At 33.2% G+C, this 17,319-nt stretch overlaps 1 protein-coding gene across 1 annotated transcript in view; it reads left to right on the top strand.

The window, feature by feature from the left end:
* The first annotated feature begins 5,014 nt into the window (after positions 1-5,014).
* Positions 5,015-17,319, top strand: part of LOC148617930 (uncharacterized) — a 36,171-nt gene continuing 23,866 nt past the window's right edge. The window contains exons 1-8 of the mRNA XM_088585613.1: positions 5,015-5,079; positions 7,466-8,050; positions 8,346-8,375; positions 9,845-9,937; positions 10,275-10,409; positions 11,078-11,209; positions 11,529-11,657; positions 16,765-16,884. Of these exons, the coding sequence (XP_088441739.1) occupies positions 5,019-5,079; positions 7,466-8,050; positions 8,346-8,375; positions 9,845-9,937; positions 10,275-10,409; positions 11,078-11,209; positions 11,529-11,657; positions 16,765-16,884 (1,285 nt within the window). The 5' untranslated portion in view covers positions 5,015-5,018. The remainder of the gene's footprint in view (positions 5,080-7,465; positions 8,051-8,345; positions 8,376-9,844; positions 9,938-10,274; positions 10,410-11,077; positions 11,210-11,528; positions 11,658-16,764; positions 16,885-17,319) is intronic.

Genomic DNA, 17,319 nt, shown 5'->3' with positions numbered 1-17,319 from the left:
CTTTGCGGAAGGGTATATTGAGCATGCTTATCGATTTAACACGAAAGGATCTAATGAACATTAGCTATCAGTATTTTTCCCGAAATATTAAACAGCTTCGTATCCTGACTAGGGGACTCCTTTTTGAACGGTAAAATCGAATATACATGTACATGTACCGCACCCCGAATGCTCCTTTAAAGAACCTGCAAGTGTTCTACACATGTAGGTGTATAAGGAAAGGGATTTTTCATATAGAGTACAGTCGAACTTATTTAGAAATCTCTTCAGAAATAAAATATCTGCATGTATGCTGAAGCTCTTTTTGTGACGTCTAGATATATTTACTATTTTGTACCTACTTTATACGTTGGTGCGTTTGTTGCGTTTCATGCACCATATCCATTCTTCTTTTTTATGTGTAGGTACATGTAACTGAAAACGTAAAAGTCAGTTTTGGTACAAAAGTGTAGCGATTTATTATAACTTGTTTCAATGTTTCAAAGAATCAACTTTGAGAATGCATGGCTACATATGCGATGAGTTCAATGATCGCACGTCTTTTTAACTTGCATACATGTATTTCTCTACATGTATTTGAATCTATATATCGTAAGTGGATATCATTGACAGGCTTAAGGTCGTGATGATTTACGGTGACATATCATTACATTCCCGCAACATTTGGTCGTAATCTGATTAAAATATACCACTTCTACAAATAAAACTATAAACATTGGATTTATCTAATATATAGTGTATTATAAATACAGCTGTTGGATACTAAAGTACCGCAGAAAAATAAAATTTACCAATTCTAACTTTTTAAATTTGATTAAATTGTACCTAACAGACAGACAAACAAAACCACACACACGCATACACAAACACCACAAAAATATACAAATGCATATAACAGAACAAATCAAGTTTCGTCACAGAATTATACTTTTGACGGATATGTGATTTGTTTATTTTCATGAAATGGAATTTTATGAGTTTCTCCAAGAAACTAAACTGGGGCCATGTCAATGTAAGTATCCTAAGATATGTCTTACGTTATGTCTTAGGAATACAATTAGGATGGTTTTAGGTCTCAATCCTTACTATGATCACCCTAAGATGCGCCTTAAGACGATGTCATGTTTATTATGATTTAATGTCGGATAATTAAAAACCTAATGGTGAATACATTGAAAATGGGTATAATATATCAAATTTATAATACATACGGAGCATGGGTAAATTCTCCAAAAATTAACACCATTTATTCTTATGAAATTTTTATGGTGAATGTGCAAAATTTAAAACTATTGCCTACCTATGGTAAACTAGAGGCCATAGTTTTAATAAACATAAAAGATTCGAGAAAATGTCCACTCGATGTCATTGACTTTAATATTAGTACGGGACAGTACACCTAGGTGTGATTATGTAGGATAGAGGATCAAATTAATGATGCATGTCACAACCAATCAATATTATACAAACGTCTCAGAATATGACGACTCTATTCGCTACACTGCTCCATCCGATCAAATACAGGGAAGATAATTTAAACGTATATAAGGGACTGAAAAATTCCTAACGATGTTAGAACGGTCAAATTTGCAATGCAGTTTTTTGGTCGTTCCCTTCCCGGGACTCGAACTCGAACCACTGTGACATCTATGGCAACACCGCCTGCACTATGTCCAACGCCCTAGACCACTCGGCCAGCCAGACTATATAAAAATATAGCTTTCGCTGGCCGGGTCATTCCTCCTCGAAGGATGTATGGTACTACGGGACAGGTCATCTAGATGTTATTATGTAGGATAGAGGATCAAATTAATGATATCGTTGGGAATTTATATTTATAATAATAATAATAATAATAATCCTTAGCCTTAAAAATGTCGCAGTGGACACATAATAGCGAGTATTAAGGCGGGCGTTAAGGTAAAATATGAAATTTTTCCTTTACTGTGATGTTAAGCATTGTTACACCCTGAAAAAAGAAACACACAGAAAAAAAAATTAAATTTGACATCCCCCCTCCAAAAAAGGGACACAAATAATCAAACATATTAACAAATAAACGAAGAAATAAGAAAAAAGAAAAAAATACAAACGAACACAAATACAAACAACGACAACAAAACAGTTGAAACGTTTATACGTTTTTATTTTTTTTTCTTAAAGTTGATTATTTTCTGCTTTGCAATAACACTGAAAACAAATCCATCCATTATAATGGACACTTAAATAAACGTTCTGAGATAGTTGACATTAAGAATATTCCTGAACTATTGTGTCCACACTTTAAGGATTAACGTTTTTCTGCGTCCACACGAGATAACAAAATACTAAGATAAATCAGGGAACAATACAGAATTTTTTTTAAAATCGCTGATTTTCTTGTGTCTTAATACAAAGTTATTCTTATGTATTTTGCTAGCGGGAGGTTGTCTCCGTGAAATATGCTTCAGACCATTTCTCCATTATGCAGGACAGCAACGTCAATTGACCGGCACGACCTATAATAGGTGCAACCCTTGTTTTTCTTCAGTATTCAATCTTTCCGTCGATTTTCTCATTCTTTGAACATAGATAAACGTTCACAAAATATGTAAGTTAAAGTAAGATTAATACATCTCGAGTCACTAGTATTATCTGCTTTCTAATCTTCAACAAAAAGAGTTACTTAGATCTGTCGTATCTCTTTGTTCCATGATAAATATCATGCCACGAAGAAAGAAACAGAGTATAAATATAATCGAGTAGACCTTACCGGCGTCCATAGTCCTGGTGGAGGGACAAACACAGGTAGGCAGATTTTTTCTTATATTGTATATTAAGTAAAATAAGTTCCGAATAAGACTAAATGAAGTTGAATTGGAAGAATTTAGATTACTTAAACAGTTAATTTTGCCTTTAAAAATTTTGTTCTCAGTAAGAACAATTATGAAGTAAAACAAAATTGAAATTTCGAAATTAATTGGAGGTACCAGTTATATTCTTCCAACAATGAATATATTCTTGTGTAGGGCTTTGTTTTGTTCTGTTTTAAAGAAGCAAACTGTTAATGACAGAAACTATCCCCTTTTTCGCGACAACTCATTTGCGTGGGTTTTTTTCAAAGTTTAAAGTTGATTTGTGCCAAAAAATAAGCTTCTCTTTGCGTTAAAATACATTGTACAAGTAAACTTGCAATAATATCAATATCATTATAATGATGAAATATATTGTTAATATCGAAATGATTTGATTTAACATATCTCGAAACATTTTCGGCAATATAATGAATTGAATATTCACTCGGGGATATAGCTTTTATTTCTATCTTTTTTATATGAAAAAATATGGAACCTAATTTTTTTAAGTAACGTATTTTACTGGGTATACGTTAGCCGTGCCAATTAGAATCTACATTGTAACTGTTGGTATCAGTATCGTATTAATTTCCCCATAGACTTCTATAGTTAAGTGCATATTTTTAGGATTTTTAAAAAAAATATGTAAATTGATTCAATAAAACTTTCACTTATGTAGCATTTCTAAGGACATGTGATAAAATAATTTCCCGCAAAGAAAATAGGGTGAGTCCACAAAGATCGGACAGAAAAGTAGTCTTGAACTATAAATACCCATTTTCCCTACTTTCACTTTCGTTTTGCACTCACCAAACCAACCTTTTCAGTGGAACATTTTTATGGTATTATGTTAGATTTTCTTTTAAAAAAGTTCATCTTACAGTGTGATGTTTGCTCTATTTTATAAGTCATTGTTCATATCTTTTGACAAAACATTAGTTTGTAGAGAGGCAAAAAGAAAATGCATTATATTTTTATAGCATCCATGTTTTGACGTACACCCGCTCAGGTATAAGCAGTACGATATTGGTACCTGTTATTTGCGCAAATTACGACAATTTTTCAAAAAACAATCCATTTGCCAATCGCCCTTTGTATGCAGCTGTTGAAAGAATCAGTGGTAATGTCAACTAAAAAAAGTTTTGAATCAGTTTTAAAGAATGAGGATGTCAATCGGCATTTTCAGTCCTTAATGCGACCTTCATATTGAATTTTTCGTATTAAATTGTTATTACCATACCAGTTCAATATTTCAATGAATACGTAACAATTAGAAATATCTTTTTTATATCATAAAAAAAAATTAAATTGTATACGTATCGTGTATTTCAAGAGGTTGCCAAAATTCACAGCTAAATCTTTTTTTTTCTTAGATTTCTATACATGTAGGTTACAGACCACCAATTCAACCAATGAGCATTTGGAACGTACGCAAAAATAGTCCTACGCAGAAATTACCCCTGTTCCTCATAGTGCTGTGAAAAAAGTTCTCATCTTATTTAAAAAATTTAAACAGTTTCTGAAAGGAAAAACATTTCTGTACATTTTATAGGTGCATTTTGCTTCTTGTGATGTGAAGCCTAATCTCCATAATGATTTTTAAATATACCCCTATCTTGTGAAAACACTGGGATTTCCCATGCTATTTATAGACACTTCACTTCCGGTGACCAGTACTGCACTGCAAGTCTGCTAACCCCACATGCCATTCTGAGGATTGTGAGCTGACATATGTAGAATCATGCTGATATATAGTCCTCTGCAGGTTAAAGTTAAGGTAAAGTCCAGAGAAGCCATTGAATATTGTGAAATTAGCATAGAAGCCTATGGAAAGTGGAATTAGTGGTTTTTAGCCTGTAGAAGATTTTGCAGCATAGATACATGTACATGTAAAACTAAGCTTCGTGTTATAGAAATCCACTAGTATTAAGTAGATTTTTCTATATTCTGCCAAGTAAAGGGGGCGACGGATTTAGATATTATTTTTAGGATGAGAGGTTGCTTAAAAAAATTCAAATAGTCTTAGCGCGCAATAAGATTTAGTTGCCAGAATAAAATAGGTATTGCAGTAACAACCCTAGGTGTATGTGGTCTGCGCATGCTTTAAAGAACGAAACTTATATTCAGAAATGTTCATAAAATCATATAACTTATGAAATAACGAACTTTTATTTCAGGTGTACAATGTCTCGTTTGTATCTGCTTCTTTTTGCCGCCGTAGCCAGTGTTTATGGCCAAGTAGAGCGTAAGTAGGCCTCATTCAACATGTAATACTTACCCTACTCTTTATCAATTATAGGAAAAAAGAACTGATATGGTAAAACGTAACAGATGCACCAGCCTATTACCAAAATATAAGATACCCTGTATATTTTCGCTACATGCTAATTTTGGCGTATTTTAGCGATCTGTTTGAAAACGCCAAAATAAATAACGCGAAAAAAATAATGATGAGCTTTCTTACTAAGTGTATCACTTAACGCCAGCAAAATTAGAATCGGCAAAATTTTCAGTACACACTTTTGCCTAAAAAACCCTGAGTTCATACCCGCTAACATAATTCGCCAAACGGTAGTAAATACTTTCAGAGATCACCAAAAGGTCTTAACCGAGTGTAAACACACTTAATTGTAATCTATGAAAATCCACAGTAACAGAACGATTCAAAATTAAACGAAAGAGTAATACATTGTATAGCGACACAACAACACACTAATGACTAACATCTCCTGATTGTGGAGATGCGCATGAAATCTGCGATGGGTCAAAGTATTTACCAGTGATCACGAGGAATAATGTATTGCTTATGCATTTACAACTAACAATAAAGGTGTCTGGTAGGGAATGGAGTTTTTAAAATGTTTTCTTGAATGTCGTATATCTGTAAAGGTTGAATAGTTCATGCTTACAATTGTAAAATTTTGTTGCAAAATCATAATAATCACAAAACAATCCCACCAGATCGATTGGTTTATCAAATACAGGATAGTTTATTGCCAAGAGTGAACAAATAAAGTATTATTATTATGAGTGCCGAAAAAAGCAACAATTTTTAAACGACGGAAGTGGTACTTGTTTCGCGCATGAGTGAAATCTTGTAACGTTCTCGACGGGTGACCATATTTTGGTTATTCACAACCACATGTACATATTGATTGTATCATTTGTATTATAAACATTTTGTCAATGCTTTATCATATTAATTTCAAGCAGCATCTAGTTTTATCAATTGCATATGAATTTCACGAACCGTCAGTGGCGGTTAATAATGTGTAAATCACAAAAGCACAATTTATACATGTACATGACGAAGAGTTGAAACAAAAAGGATAAATTCCCATTTTCCGGATAATTAAGGGGCCAATTTCACTCGATAATGTGCCGTACACCACGAAAGTTAAACTATGATATTTTTATGAAATCATAGTAAAAACTAGATGACTTAAAGATTAAGTAGCTGTCTTAGTAAGAATCTTGCAAAATCTGACAAATGTGATACACCCCAAAAAAGGCTACATATTTTTATTTTTATAATTAAGTTGTTTTATGGGTCTATACTATGAAATGTGTCAATATTCATTCAAATCTGCCTGCTCTTAGGAGATAATCGACACTGAAAATACAGTAGATTCTATTGTATTTGAGCACCATTTATAGAGTAATCTCCCTTAATTTTGAAATCTACAGTGCATTCTATATACTTTTTATCTCCTAAGAGCACAGATTATATGAAAAACCACGTGTTCATTTCTGTTTACTATGAAATTTCAAACAAAATATCAAAAATAAAAATATGTAGGCTTTTTACCCACGAATCACATTTTGCATGATTCTTAGCTGAAGTGCTACTTAAATCTTTCTGTACTTAAGAAAAAGTCTTACGACATAAGATGATAGATACCTGTTAAAAAGCCTAAAACTTCATATAATTTCTAATTCAGAAAGAGCTACAGATCACATCAGTAATATTAGTTTTTAATTCGATTGTTGCACTTTTGATACAAAAATATGATAAAAAAAAAGGTTGTATATATAACTGACGCGTGGCATGAATTGGTTGACTAATGATGGAGATGGATCTTCAGTCTTTGCCCAAATACATATCTTACAAAATGTATATATATATTGGACTATGGTCATTTAAAATTTATACATAGACCAAAAAAAAAAAACATCGTTTGCATTTGATGCGTTTCATGATATCTTGAAGCATTTAAGAACCAGTCAATTCATGTAAGGAATCTAGACACTGCTTATAGTAGAGGTGATTCATGATGTAGAAAAAAAAATTGAACAAATGATGCTAAATAGGCCTACATGTGCTATAGTTTTGTTATGGTAGTCCTTTCTGTATTTGAGAAAACCATACATTTATCTCCCACTTAAACCAATCAAACACAATTAAGAACGATAACTCTTGCAAAGTGCCAATTTCGTATCATTTTTATTTGAACGAGCAGCAACCAAATGACAAACTAAGACTAATTATGTGATCTGTTACTGTTTCTGAATGAGAAATTAAAGTAACTTCTGTGGGTTTTTGACATGCATGAATCACCTCCTGTCTAATTTTTATAAAGACTGCTACCTAATTACATGTTCTAGCTTTTATTATTTGACTTTATTTTTAGAACCTGCTTGTATAATGGGAGAAATTGACCTAGTATTCATCATTGATGCCTCTAACAGTATTGGCAGCGGTAACTTCCGGGAACTGAAGAGTTTCCTGGATGACTTCACTTCCCATTCGTCAGTCGACGATGGTGCCGTTCGTGTTGCAGCGGTGTCCTTTTCAACAAATGTCGAAGTGGAGTTCTTCTTGAACACTTATAACACTTCGGAAGATATAAGGAATCACTTTAAAAAGGAACTTGATTACTTGGCGGGCGCAACGAACACAGCAGGAGCTTTAGATCAAGCATATAACAGAGTTTTCAAGGAAAAAAATGGCGACCGAGAAAATGTCGACAACTTTATTGTGATAATCACCGACGGAAAATCAAATATAAACAGCTCAAGTACTATCCCAGCTGCGAAACAATTAAAAAATAATGGCGTTTATATTTTTGGTATTGGTATCGGAAGGGAAGTGGAAAATGATCCGGCAGAAATCCGTGGCATCGTTTCTGAACCTGCAGATGATTACACCATGATGTTAAAAGACTACGAATCTCTTACTAAGTTGGAAGAAATGATCTTCAAAAAAATATGTCCAAGTAATTATCATTTGAACGAATACCTACTAATAACCTTGTTTTTTTCAATCCACTTTCTTTCTAATGCATTGAAAAAAAATATCAATACGAAGGAGTTCGAATGGACAATTTCATATTTTTTTTTATTTTGTAATGATCAAGGTTTACTGAACTTTGTAATTTTTGTTTATTAAAAAGCAACTATGAATGGACATCAATAAAACTGGAAGTCGAGTTCTTTGTACAGTTAATGACTTTTTCCATGTAAACGACCTTTTGAAAAATGATAATAACAATGAATGGTTCTATATTTCAGTTATCGAAGAGGTCTCAGTCATTAGAGAGGGTAAGTTTTGTATAAAGAGAACAACAGATAAGCCGAAAGAAATGGGTGATACATCTTTTTTTTTTCAATTATGGTCTTTTTGGCCTCAATTTATTCAATATTGTACATCTTGAAAACAATCGAAAAACTGTTAAAATTAATCCTGAAGCATCAGTGATATAGATACTTTTTGGCTGCTGATATTGTGAAAAGTGTGGAAAATTCCCCGCCATTTATCCATAGCGCATTTCAACCGAATTTGACCTTTCAATACCTTAAAAGGCAAACTTTACAAACACTTTGATACTTATCTATAGTGGTTATAAGGTATAAACACTTGAATAAAGCAAAAAATCCCTGAAGTTATTTCTTCGTGTGCCACACTTTAACACATTTTGCCTGATACTTAGAAAGAATAGAACTTAAAACTTGAAATTGAGGAAGAATCAAGCATAACAACATTGAGAAAGGAATAGAAAACACAGACAATGTACAAAAATGAACAAATGAGAGTCTACTTGATAAACTATAACCTTTAATAACTATTAACTTCCTCTATGGTCTAAGGCTAGCGTGCTCGTCCTGAGTAACGGAGGTCTTGAGTTCGATCACCGGCCGAGTTACACCAAAGACTATTGAACCTTCTCCGCCGAGCATACAGTATGGAAGATAGAGCGTGATAGAGTGACCATAGATGGCTGAGAGTTAGAATAATGTATCCGAGTGGGGTGGGATGCGGACTGTTGCTTCTGTGAGCTAGCACAATAAAATTTTCGGGCTAGTATATAACAGGGTCTGTTCGATTTGTCAATCACTGCCACATCTATCTCAACCTTATGATGATTGTATTGAATATATACTATGTATACAGAAATATTTAAGTAATAATTAATTGCAAATCAGAGTGTTTAACGCGTCAAAGCTTGTTGTATATAGTAGGCCATCATACTCACTATTAAATATTTTCACTTCAATATAAAGTTTTATCTCGATAAAATGAATATTTTATCTCGATAAAAATGATTATATTGTGGTAAAAATATCGGCCTGGCTAATAATTAATTTTATTCTTGTGAAATTATTTTTAGGCCAATAGATTTTTAACCACAATACAATCTATATTTACTGATGTTATTAGATTGAGTGGGATGACCAGGCCAATATTTTGCCGCGATTTATTTTTTTTTATCAAGGTAAACATAATTAAATCGCAATGACAATATTTAATTATAGGTACGATAGTCGTAAGACTTATGTATAATATATTTTAAAAAGGTCGTATTGCCGGCATACTAAGAAAGCAGTTGTGGGACCACAATTTTTATCTATACTTCGAGGTTAAGGGTGAAGGTAATTAAATAAAAAAATGCTGTCGAGTTCAAAGTTTCCCAGTTACATGTAAGAGCGTAATATTTAGAAATTTGAAGTGAAAGTATTTGCAATGCGATGAAGTATAGGCACAGTTTATGATTTCGGTTGTATTCCTATAGGTTCTCCATGCAATGAGGAGGGAGAAGTTGCAGAGAAACGATGCAGAACATTTAAATGTACCGATGGTAAATGGAGGAGAATCGGTTATAAAGGTGGGGTTTCACAGCGTTAATAGAAAACGAGGTTCTCATAACATGAATTTGACCTATGACCTTCGAACCACCGAGGGTCTGATTTCCGTTGACAGAAAGTGATCTGCTGAAAGTTTTTGAATAACCGCCAATCAAAGTCAGTAAGAGGAAGAACATATACATATATTTTTCGTTCTTTTTTTGAATTTCGTTACTATGGAAACACATCTCTAGTATACCTTGTTTACTACATAGGTACACGGCACGGTATTCATGAAGGTGGTTTATTTTTTTTAAATTGTTTTTTTATTATTTTAACTATCCAAATAGTTCTGATTTCTGACTTGTGTTTTGAAAGGTTGCACTGTAAGAGGAAGATGTATAAAGTGGGACGAAGAAAAAATATTTGAATGTAACAAGTTTAAATGTTCCAAAGCCGGAAATTGTATTGGAGATACGTGTACGGACTACGATTACAGCCTTGTCAATTCAGGTATGCTCCATGGTTGATATTAATCATAAAACATTTCCCCCAATTTTACATTCTTATTCATATATATCTCTGTCTGAAATCATAAAGTAACTTTTCTAGTTTTTGCTTAGTCTCTAAAATTGACAATTTAATTGTTAGTCCTTGTAAGAATGACGCAGTGGGTGAAACATGGTATAAAAAAACCATTTTGATAGTTTCATTTGACTATTATCGCCATCAGAATCAAGGAAAAAAGACAAAATTTTCCATATCATGCTGGACCATTGAGTTACAATTTAATTGAAACACACTGAAAATGAACATTTCAAGTGCAGATAACTTTGACAAAAACCTCATTTTTCTAACATTTTATTGATTTTTTTTTTTAACAAAGCCAGTGGTGCAGAGATCAAATAACAGTCTTTTCAAATAGAGAAAGTATCCTTGAGTGGTATTACATTGTCAGATCGGTGGGGTTTGACAAGCATGTTTTTGATTTTTTTCCCATTTTGCCTGATTCTTTCGAATACTTACACTTCATTTACATAAAGAAGTTATTTGTATGATGGCTAGCCAAAATATATTCAATACTGAGTTGGAGTTTTTTTTTTTTTTTAAACATATAACATTGTTTGATACACAATAGCACGAACTGTTTTGAAATACCATTCTCTTCTTAAAATCAACAGGATGTATGGTAGACGGGGAATGTATGGACGAGAATAAAATAGTAGAGGATGATAAAACATGCACCCGTCGAAAATGTGTAAGACGCGAGGTTGATAACGAAATTTATGGCGAATATGTCATGGTTGATAAAGGTAAAATCTTAATTTTGTTCTTGTTAAATTTGTTATGCGCTGACAATTAACTGTTTGTTATTTGTATATATACAGCTTTCTTCTTCATTTCATTTTTCATTTTTTGGTTAATGTTTACAAATAAGGGCTATTCATTATCTTTTTATAATAAGCGTATTTTCAGATCATTAAACTATATATAACTGTCGATATTTTAATGATTTGTTTGTGCGTGTGGGTGCCTCAGTTTAAAGAACAACAATACTTTTTTTTAATTACATTTCATAGTCTTTTAACAAAGTTGGTAATGAAGTAAACATATTTCGTTTGTATTTTACAGAATGTGTTGGTCCTGACGGTGTCTGTAGACCAATAGGATACACATATGAGGAACACTGTGTTACGTATCAATGTACTGCATCAGAGTTTAATGGAATTATGGATGCTAGTTTTATCCCAGTAAAGACAGGTATTATCATCAAGTTATACAAATACTAATGATATAATTTTTTCGATTACCTGTAAACTTCTACCCAAGTTTTAAGTAATTATAAGACTAAAATTTATACGTGTGGCATATGTAGAAAAAAATCAAAGTGCTGAGGCACTGAGTCAAGGTAGATCTCATAAATATTCATGTAACCAAATTGCAAGCTAAATAAACCGATCAAAAACTTAGTCATTTTAAAGAGAACCATCCGTTTTAATGAAATGCATATACTGCTTGTTTATTAATGTATTAATGGATCTTCTTTTCCTTTATTGTTTTTGGTACTTGACACTATACACCTAAAGCAGCATTTCTTAAAAAAAATATGATCTCCACTGTGAATCACTGACTATCAATATTAGATGGATTTTCAAAGTAAGGAAAAACCCACACTTTGAAATTTTGGGTTGGCGATGCATGAATTAGAAAGGAATCCAGTTTGCTAGGGGAGCTAGGTTGACCAAGGGCCTAATCTAAAGGGAGAAATGAGCAAAAAACTTCTCCTTGTTTTTGCTCTCTTTGACAGTGATTTGTAATAGATTAAATGAACAAATATGTCAATATTGTTAGTTTTCAAACATAATTTACTAAAGCTTGTCCTTGTCATTGTTGTCTAGATTATGCCCTGAGTTGAAAACATATGACAACTGTCCTAGTGGACCTATCACCAGTTCTGAAAATTTTTAATTATTGTGTACATTGGGAGTTATTGTATATGAACAAACTTATGTATACCTTCACTTACCTAACACATTGTACATGTATGAATGTCCATGAAAATCAGCTCTTAGGAAAGATCTACTTTTGGGTGCCTTGATATTCATCATATTTTCAATGCACTTTCATGGACATAGAATTTCTAACCTAATTGACTGTGTTTTTCATGTGTCATGAAAATCCTGTATTTAACTCTAAGATCTGCATTCTAAATGTATATCTTGATAATGCACTAAAAGAACCATATTGATAATTAATTATGACTTACATGTATATGGATATAATACACATGTACATTCTATACTGAATATTACATGCCAAAATCTGTATCACATGCGGTATCAACACATGCAAGACTCCTAAGTCAATCCACTTAGGGCTATTGGTCGCAGGGTGATATAGGTATACCGCATCAGATACAGATTTTGGCATGTCATGTTCATTAAAACATATGTTTTAATTATACTTCAAGTGTGTTCTGTGTAGGGTGTGATATAAGGTATGCAATATAGGTCTAGGGGTGTGATATAGGGTATGCAATGTAGGTCTAGAGATGTGATATAGGGTATGCAATGTAGTTCTGGGGTGTGATATGAGGTATGCCATATATTAGTATCAAATCTAGGATTAGAAAAGGGCATGGTAATTTTTTCCTCAAAGGGCACTTTTTGTCGCAATGTTTTATTTTTAGGGCACTTTGATTTGTTTAAAAATTGTTATACAATTTAAAAAATCTAAGAAACATCTGAATTAAAACCTTTTTATTTGAACTAAAACTTAATTCGAGAAAGTCACATACCTGCCAACTTTTGAAAGTACCCATGGGGGTTTACATGGGACAACATGTGAATCGACATTTTCAGGACATATTTTGCAAACTGCATGGATTTTACTGTAGTAATGTACCAATGAGAAATCGCTATAGCATTAAAGGGCCTTTTTAGGTTGAACAAGTTGTGCATGCACTATAATATATTAAAGTTTGTATTTGTGATTGATTCATCCAAACCTATTTTAAATTCCATACATTGAACCCAATTTCCTTCTTGTCATTAATGTCAGTTGAAGATGGACTTCTACTTCCACAGTTCAAGGAATATTTTGGGGCCAAAGTATGAGGAATATGTGACAGCATGATGCTATGCAACTTTCTCCTGCACGGATTGAGGGAAACTTGGATAACTCATACTTTTCACTGAATGCATATCTTGAGGTGCACACTATTAGGAAATGTAACAAATATTCGAGAATGTAAATACTGAATTTCTATAATCTCACTATTTGGAAGGAATAGTATTTCTTTTAACTATTGCAAACATAACGTTTGGGAAAAGTACTGTATTGTTGAAATTACAGGAAATATGAAGACTGCAGGGGAGGTAACTCATTCTGTATAAACCTTGATACTTTTAAGAGAGTAATCAAGGGAATTATTGTTATAGCGGTAATCAAAAGAATGTAACCAAGGGACAAAGACCAGACATGGAAAACAGACACTCACGACAAAGAACATAGCGTTACTAAAATCATACATATAAAGTAACAAAAGGAAATGAGCAACTCGGATTCCACTAAAAACTGGAAGCATGGACCAGGTGCATCGGTAGGGTAAAGTGGGGGTAGTATTTAATCTTTAGAACATGATTGGATGTTCATAAAATAGTGGTAGATCTAATCGGGATTCATTTTCTAATTGTCAAACCTTATTCAGCTGATTTCTCGTCGGAGATTATTTACCTGTCCTAAAACACACCCTTACCTGTTAAGACAGCAATTAACACCTTTTGTCAGATAAATGACTCTATAAATTAAAGAAATGAGATTGAAACATGAATTAGGGGTTCGATTTCAGAGTTTTTAGGTGGTTTTGTGTTAAATTTAACCTGAAAGTTGGTTAGATAAACAAAAATGGCGGCGAATTTTTGTGGTTTTGAGAGAGCTTAAATTCTAACGGGCACATTTTCGCGACCGAAAAGGGCATTTGGCGTATTGGAAAAGGGGCATGGCGTCTGGAATAAAGGGCATGGCGCCGCGCCATGACACTTTGCTTTAGATTGAACTCTGGTATATAGGTCTAGGGTAGTGATATGCAGTATATGATGTGCATATATCATTATGTACATGTATGACTAAGGGTGCGATATTGTCCAGCGGTGTGATATAAGGTATGCGATATACATGTACATTGTAGGTCTAAGGGTGTGATATACAGTATGCCATTTAGGTCTAGGGGTGTGATAAAGATTTGTACAGTATGCAATATAGGCCTAAGGGTACACAAAATAGGCCTAGGCTTGTGTTTTAGGGTATCCGATATACGTCTAGGGGTGTGATATAGGATATGCGATATAGGTCTAGGGGTGTGATATAGATCAGCCACAATGATAATGATTGAAAATTTGAGAATGGAACAATTTCTAATACAATCAAAATGTAATCAAATCATTTTTAACATATTTAGGAAAATTTTCAGCAGAAAGTTCATAAGCGAGGACTCTTTATGCTCTAAAAGTGTGTTTGGCTACATATAAATACTTAATTTTTACTAGATTTCCCTTTTTTTACTACATAAAGGTCAACTGCTGAATGTGATAAATATGCCAAGTGGCCTCATTTCATCCCAATCTAATTCAGATTAGATTTTAATTGCTCCCCTTTTTTCTTTGTCGCATGACTTAATGTTAAATATATTATATATATATATATGATTTACATGTACTTAACAGTACAATGTGTATAAAATATAGAACAACTTGAAAACTCTTAGCATATGTAAAATATTTTTATCAAAATTGTTCACAAAAATACCAGTAATTTACAAACACTATACATAGAACACTTTCAAACCTTCAGGATCTGGTACAGGTGGATCCACACACTTTGAAAATGAGGGGTGGCAGCTTGGGTTCCTCAGAAAAAAGAGGGTGCTAAGACATTATTTGTCATTTTTGTAAATTTTACACATAGAAATTATAATATTTCCATAAAAAGGAGGGATACAAACTCACTCCCCCGCACCCTCACTGTAATCATAAACATTGAAACTATACTTACGTTTTTAGTACATCCCCAAAAGCGTACATTGCAGTTCCGAAAATCCGTTATTTGAAATTCCCGACATTCTCAATAGATTTTTATAGTCACGATAGTAGTCTACATTTAACTCCTTGGTAAGATTGACAAAAAATAAACACTTTCTAACCTACAGGACCCATCTTGTAATGGTAGACATTAACAATATACTAACAACGTTGTACATTGCAGGTCCAAAAAATCCGTCATTAAAAGCTTCCGGCATCTTGTGAATGTTTGACCGGGTTGCAACCTCGGTGTTAACCGAAAACCAGATTGAAAATCCGAAAACCTCAATAAAACACGTTTTTGGGTGGTATAATTGCTCACTGTGTTATTTAAACACACTTGCAAATAAGTTTTGTTATTAGTATTCAAGCACTTTCTAGATATCTAACGAAAGTCTGTAAAAATCAATATGGCGTCAGTACTTTTAAATTAGTCACTTGTTCTTCCGACGCCATATTGTTTTCGGTTATTGGAGGTACCGTGTTTGACTTGCGTCAGGTCCATTAGAAAAAATAGTCCTGCTCGCCAAGACAAAATTAAAACAGTTTAAAATAAGCACATTATCATAGAAATATTGCAATTCAACAAATATTACAAAAGCTTTGATGTCATGATACTTCCATCTCTTACTGAAAATAAAGCATCACATATTGATCGGTGGCGGTGCGATATACTAACGTAAATTTGCAAGGTGGAAAAGAGGGAGGGTAAAGAGAACAGACCGCGGAATATTTAGAAGGTTCCATGTGGCAATATCCCACTTCCGATTGAATTCCACTTGCCGACGATCTCTAAGTCAAACTGCACATATTTCATTGCATTTTTCAAGTATTTATATCTCATAAACTCAAAAAATAACCATAAAAGTGTTTGTATAGATTCTAAGTTTGTAAAGACCAAATAATGTGCCACTGGTTGCCCGATTCTTAAACAGGATGGTACTTAAAATTTGGAAAGGTTAGGCCGGTGTTGAATTGAAACATGTTTATAATGCCTTGAAATAATAGTGACGCTAGAAGCTGTTTGGCAAAGTCATGTATGGTGTTTATTCGGGGTTTTGTTAAGGCATATCTCACCCCTTTCTTCGTAATTTATCATACTGTTATTGTTTGAAAGAAAGATAAGATGACATGGACATTTTTTCACTGGACAGGAAGTGTAATCTTGTTAAAAAACTGCATGTAATGAAATTTGAGGAATACAAATAAAAAATCATAGTAATAGTGATATCATTGACATTCAGGACAGTCGTTGCTTTATATATATATGTAATATTCTGTCATTGCAGCATGTAAATACAATGACGATTGTGTACCTCTTGGTGAATCGGTAACAGAAGTGTGTGATCAGCTTGTCTGTAGCTATGACGACGCTTCCATGGGTTATGACATGATGCTTGTGTCACAAGGTCAGTACTATTAAAAGATAGATATGACCGTCAGTGTTAGACTCAGAGGAAGGTTTCCAGGGGTTAGAACTACTTTGGTTTGAAACTGTTGTACTTTTTGTTTGCAAGAACTTGGGTAAAAACATACAAAAAGTTACACAATGTATGTAGCGAATACTATTACATTTTGGATGTGCATTTTTTATGATAAATTCTTGCAGGCGTTATCGCCCTTTTCTTTTAAAATGGACAAAAGCTGCACTTTCTGACCTATTTAATAAAAAAGTATTAGGTCGAGGATCAAAATATAATAACGGTATACATTTATACAAGTTTTTTTGTAGCTTGACTTCTTGTATGCCGTTTAACCTTTGCAATGTTTGTATTTAAGCACAACTGAAATCCTTTATTCGTTCCTTTCTTCTACAACATACCAGTTGTATATAGTATATACAC

Source organism: Perna viridis, chromosome 5 (assembly GCF_037379345.1).
Source record: "Perna viridis isolate PV_CMFRI_1.1 ecotype Kerala chromosome 5, ASM3737934v1, whole genome shotgun sequence".
NCBI lineage: Eukaryota > Metazoa > Mollusca > Bivalvia > Mytilida > Mytilidae > Perna > Perna viridis.
The sequence above is the reverse complement of the archived record's forward strand: the minus strand, read 5'-3'. Positions and strand labels throughout refer to the sequence as shown.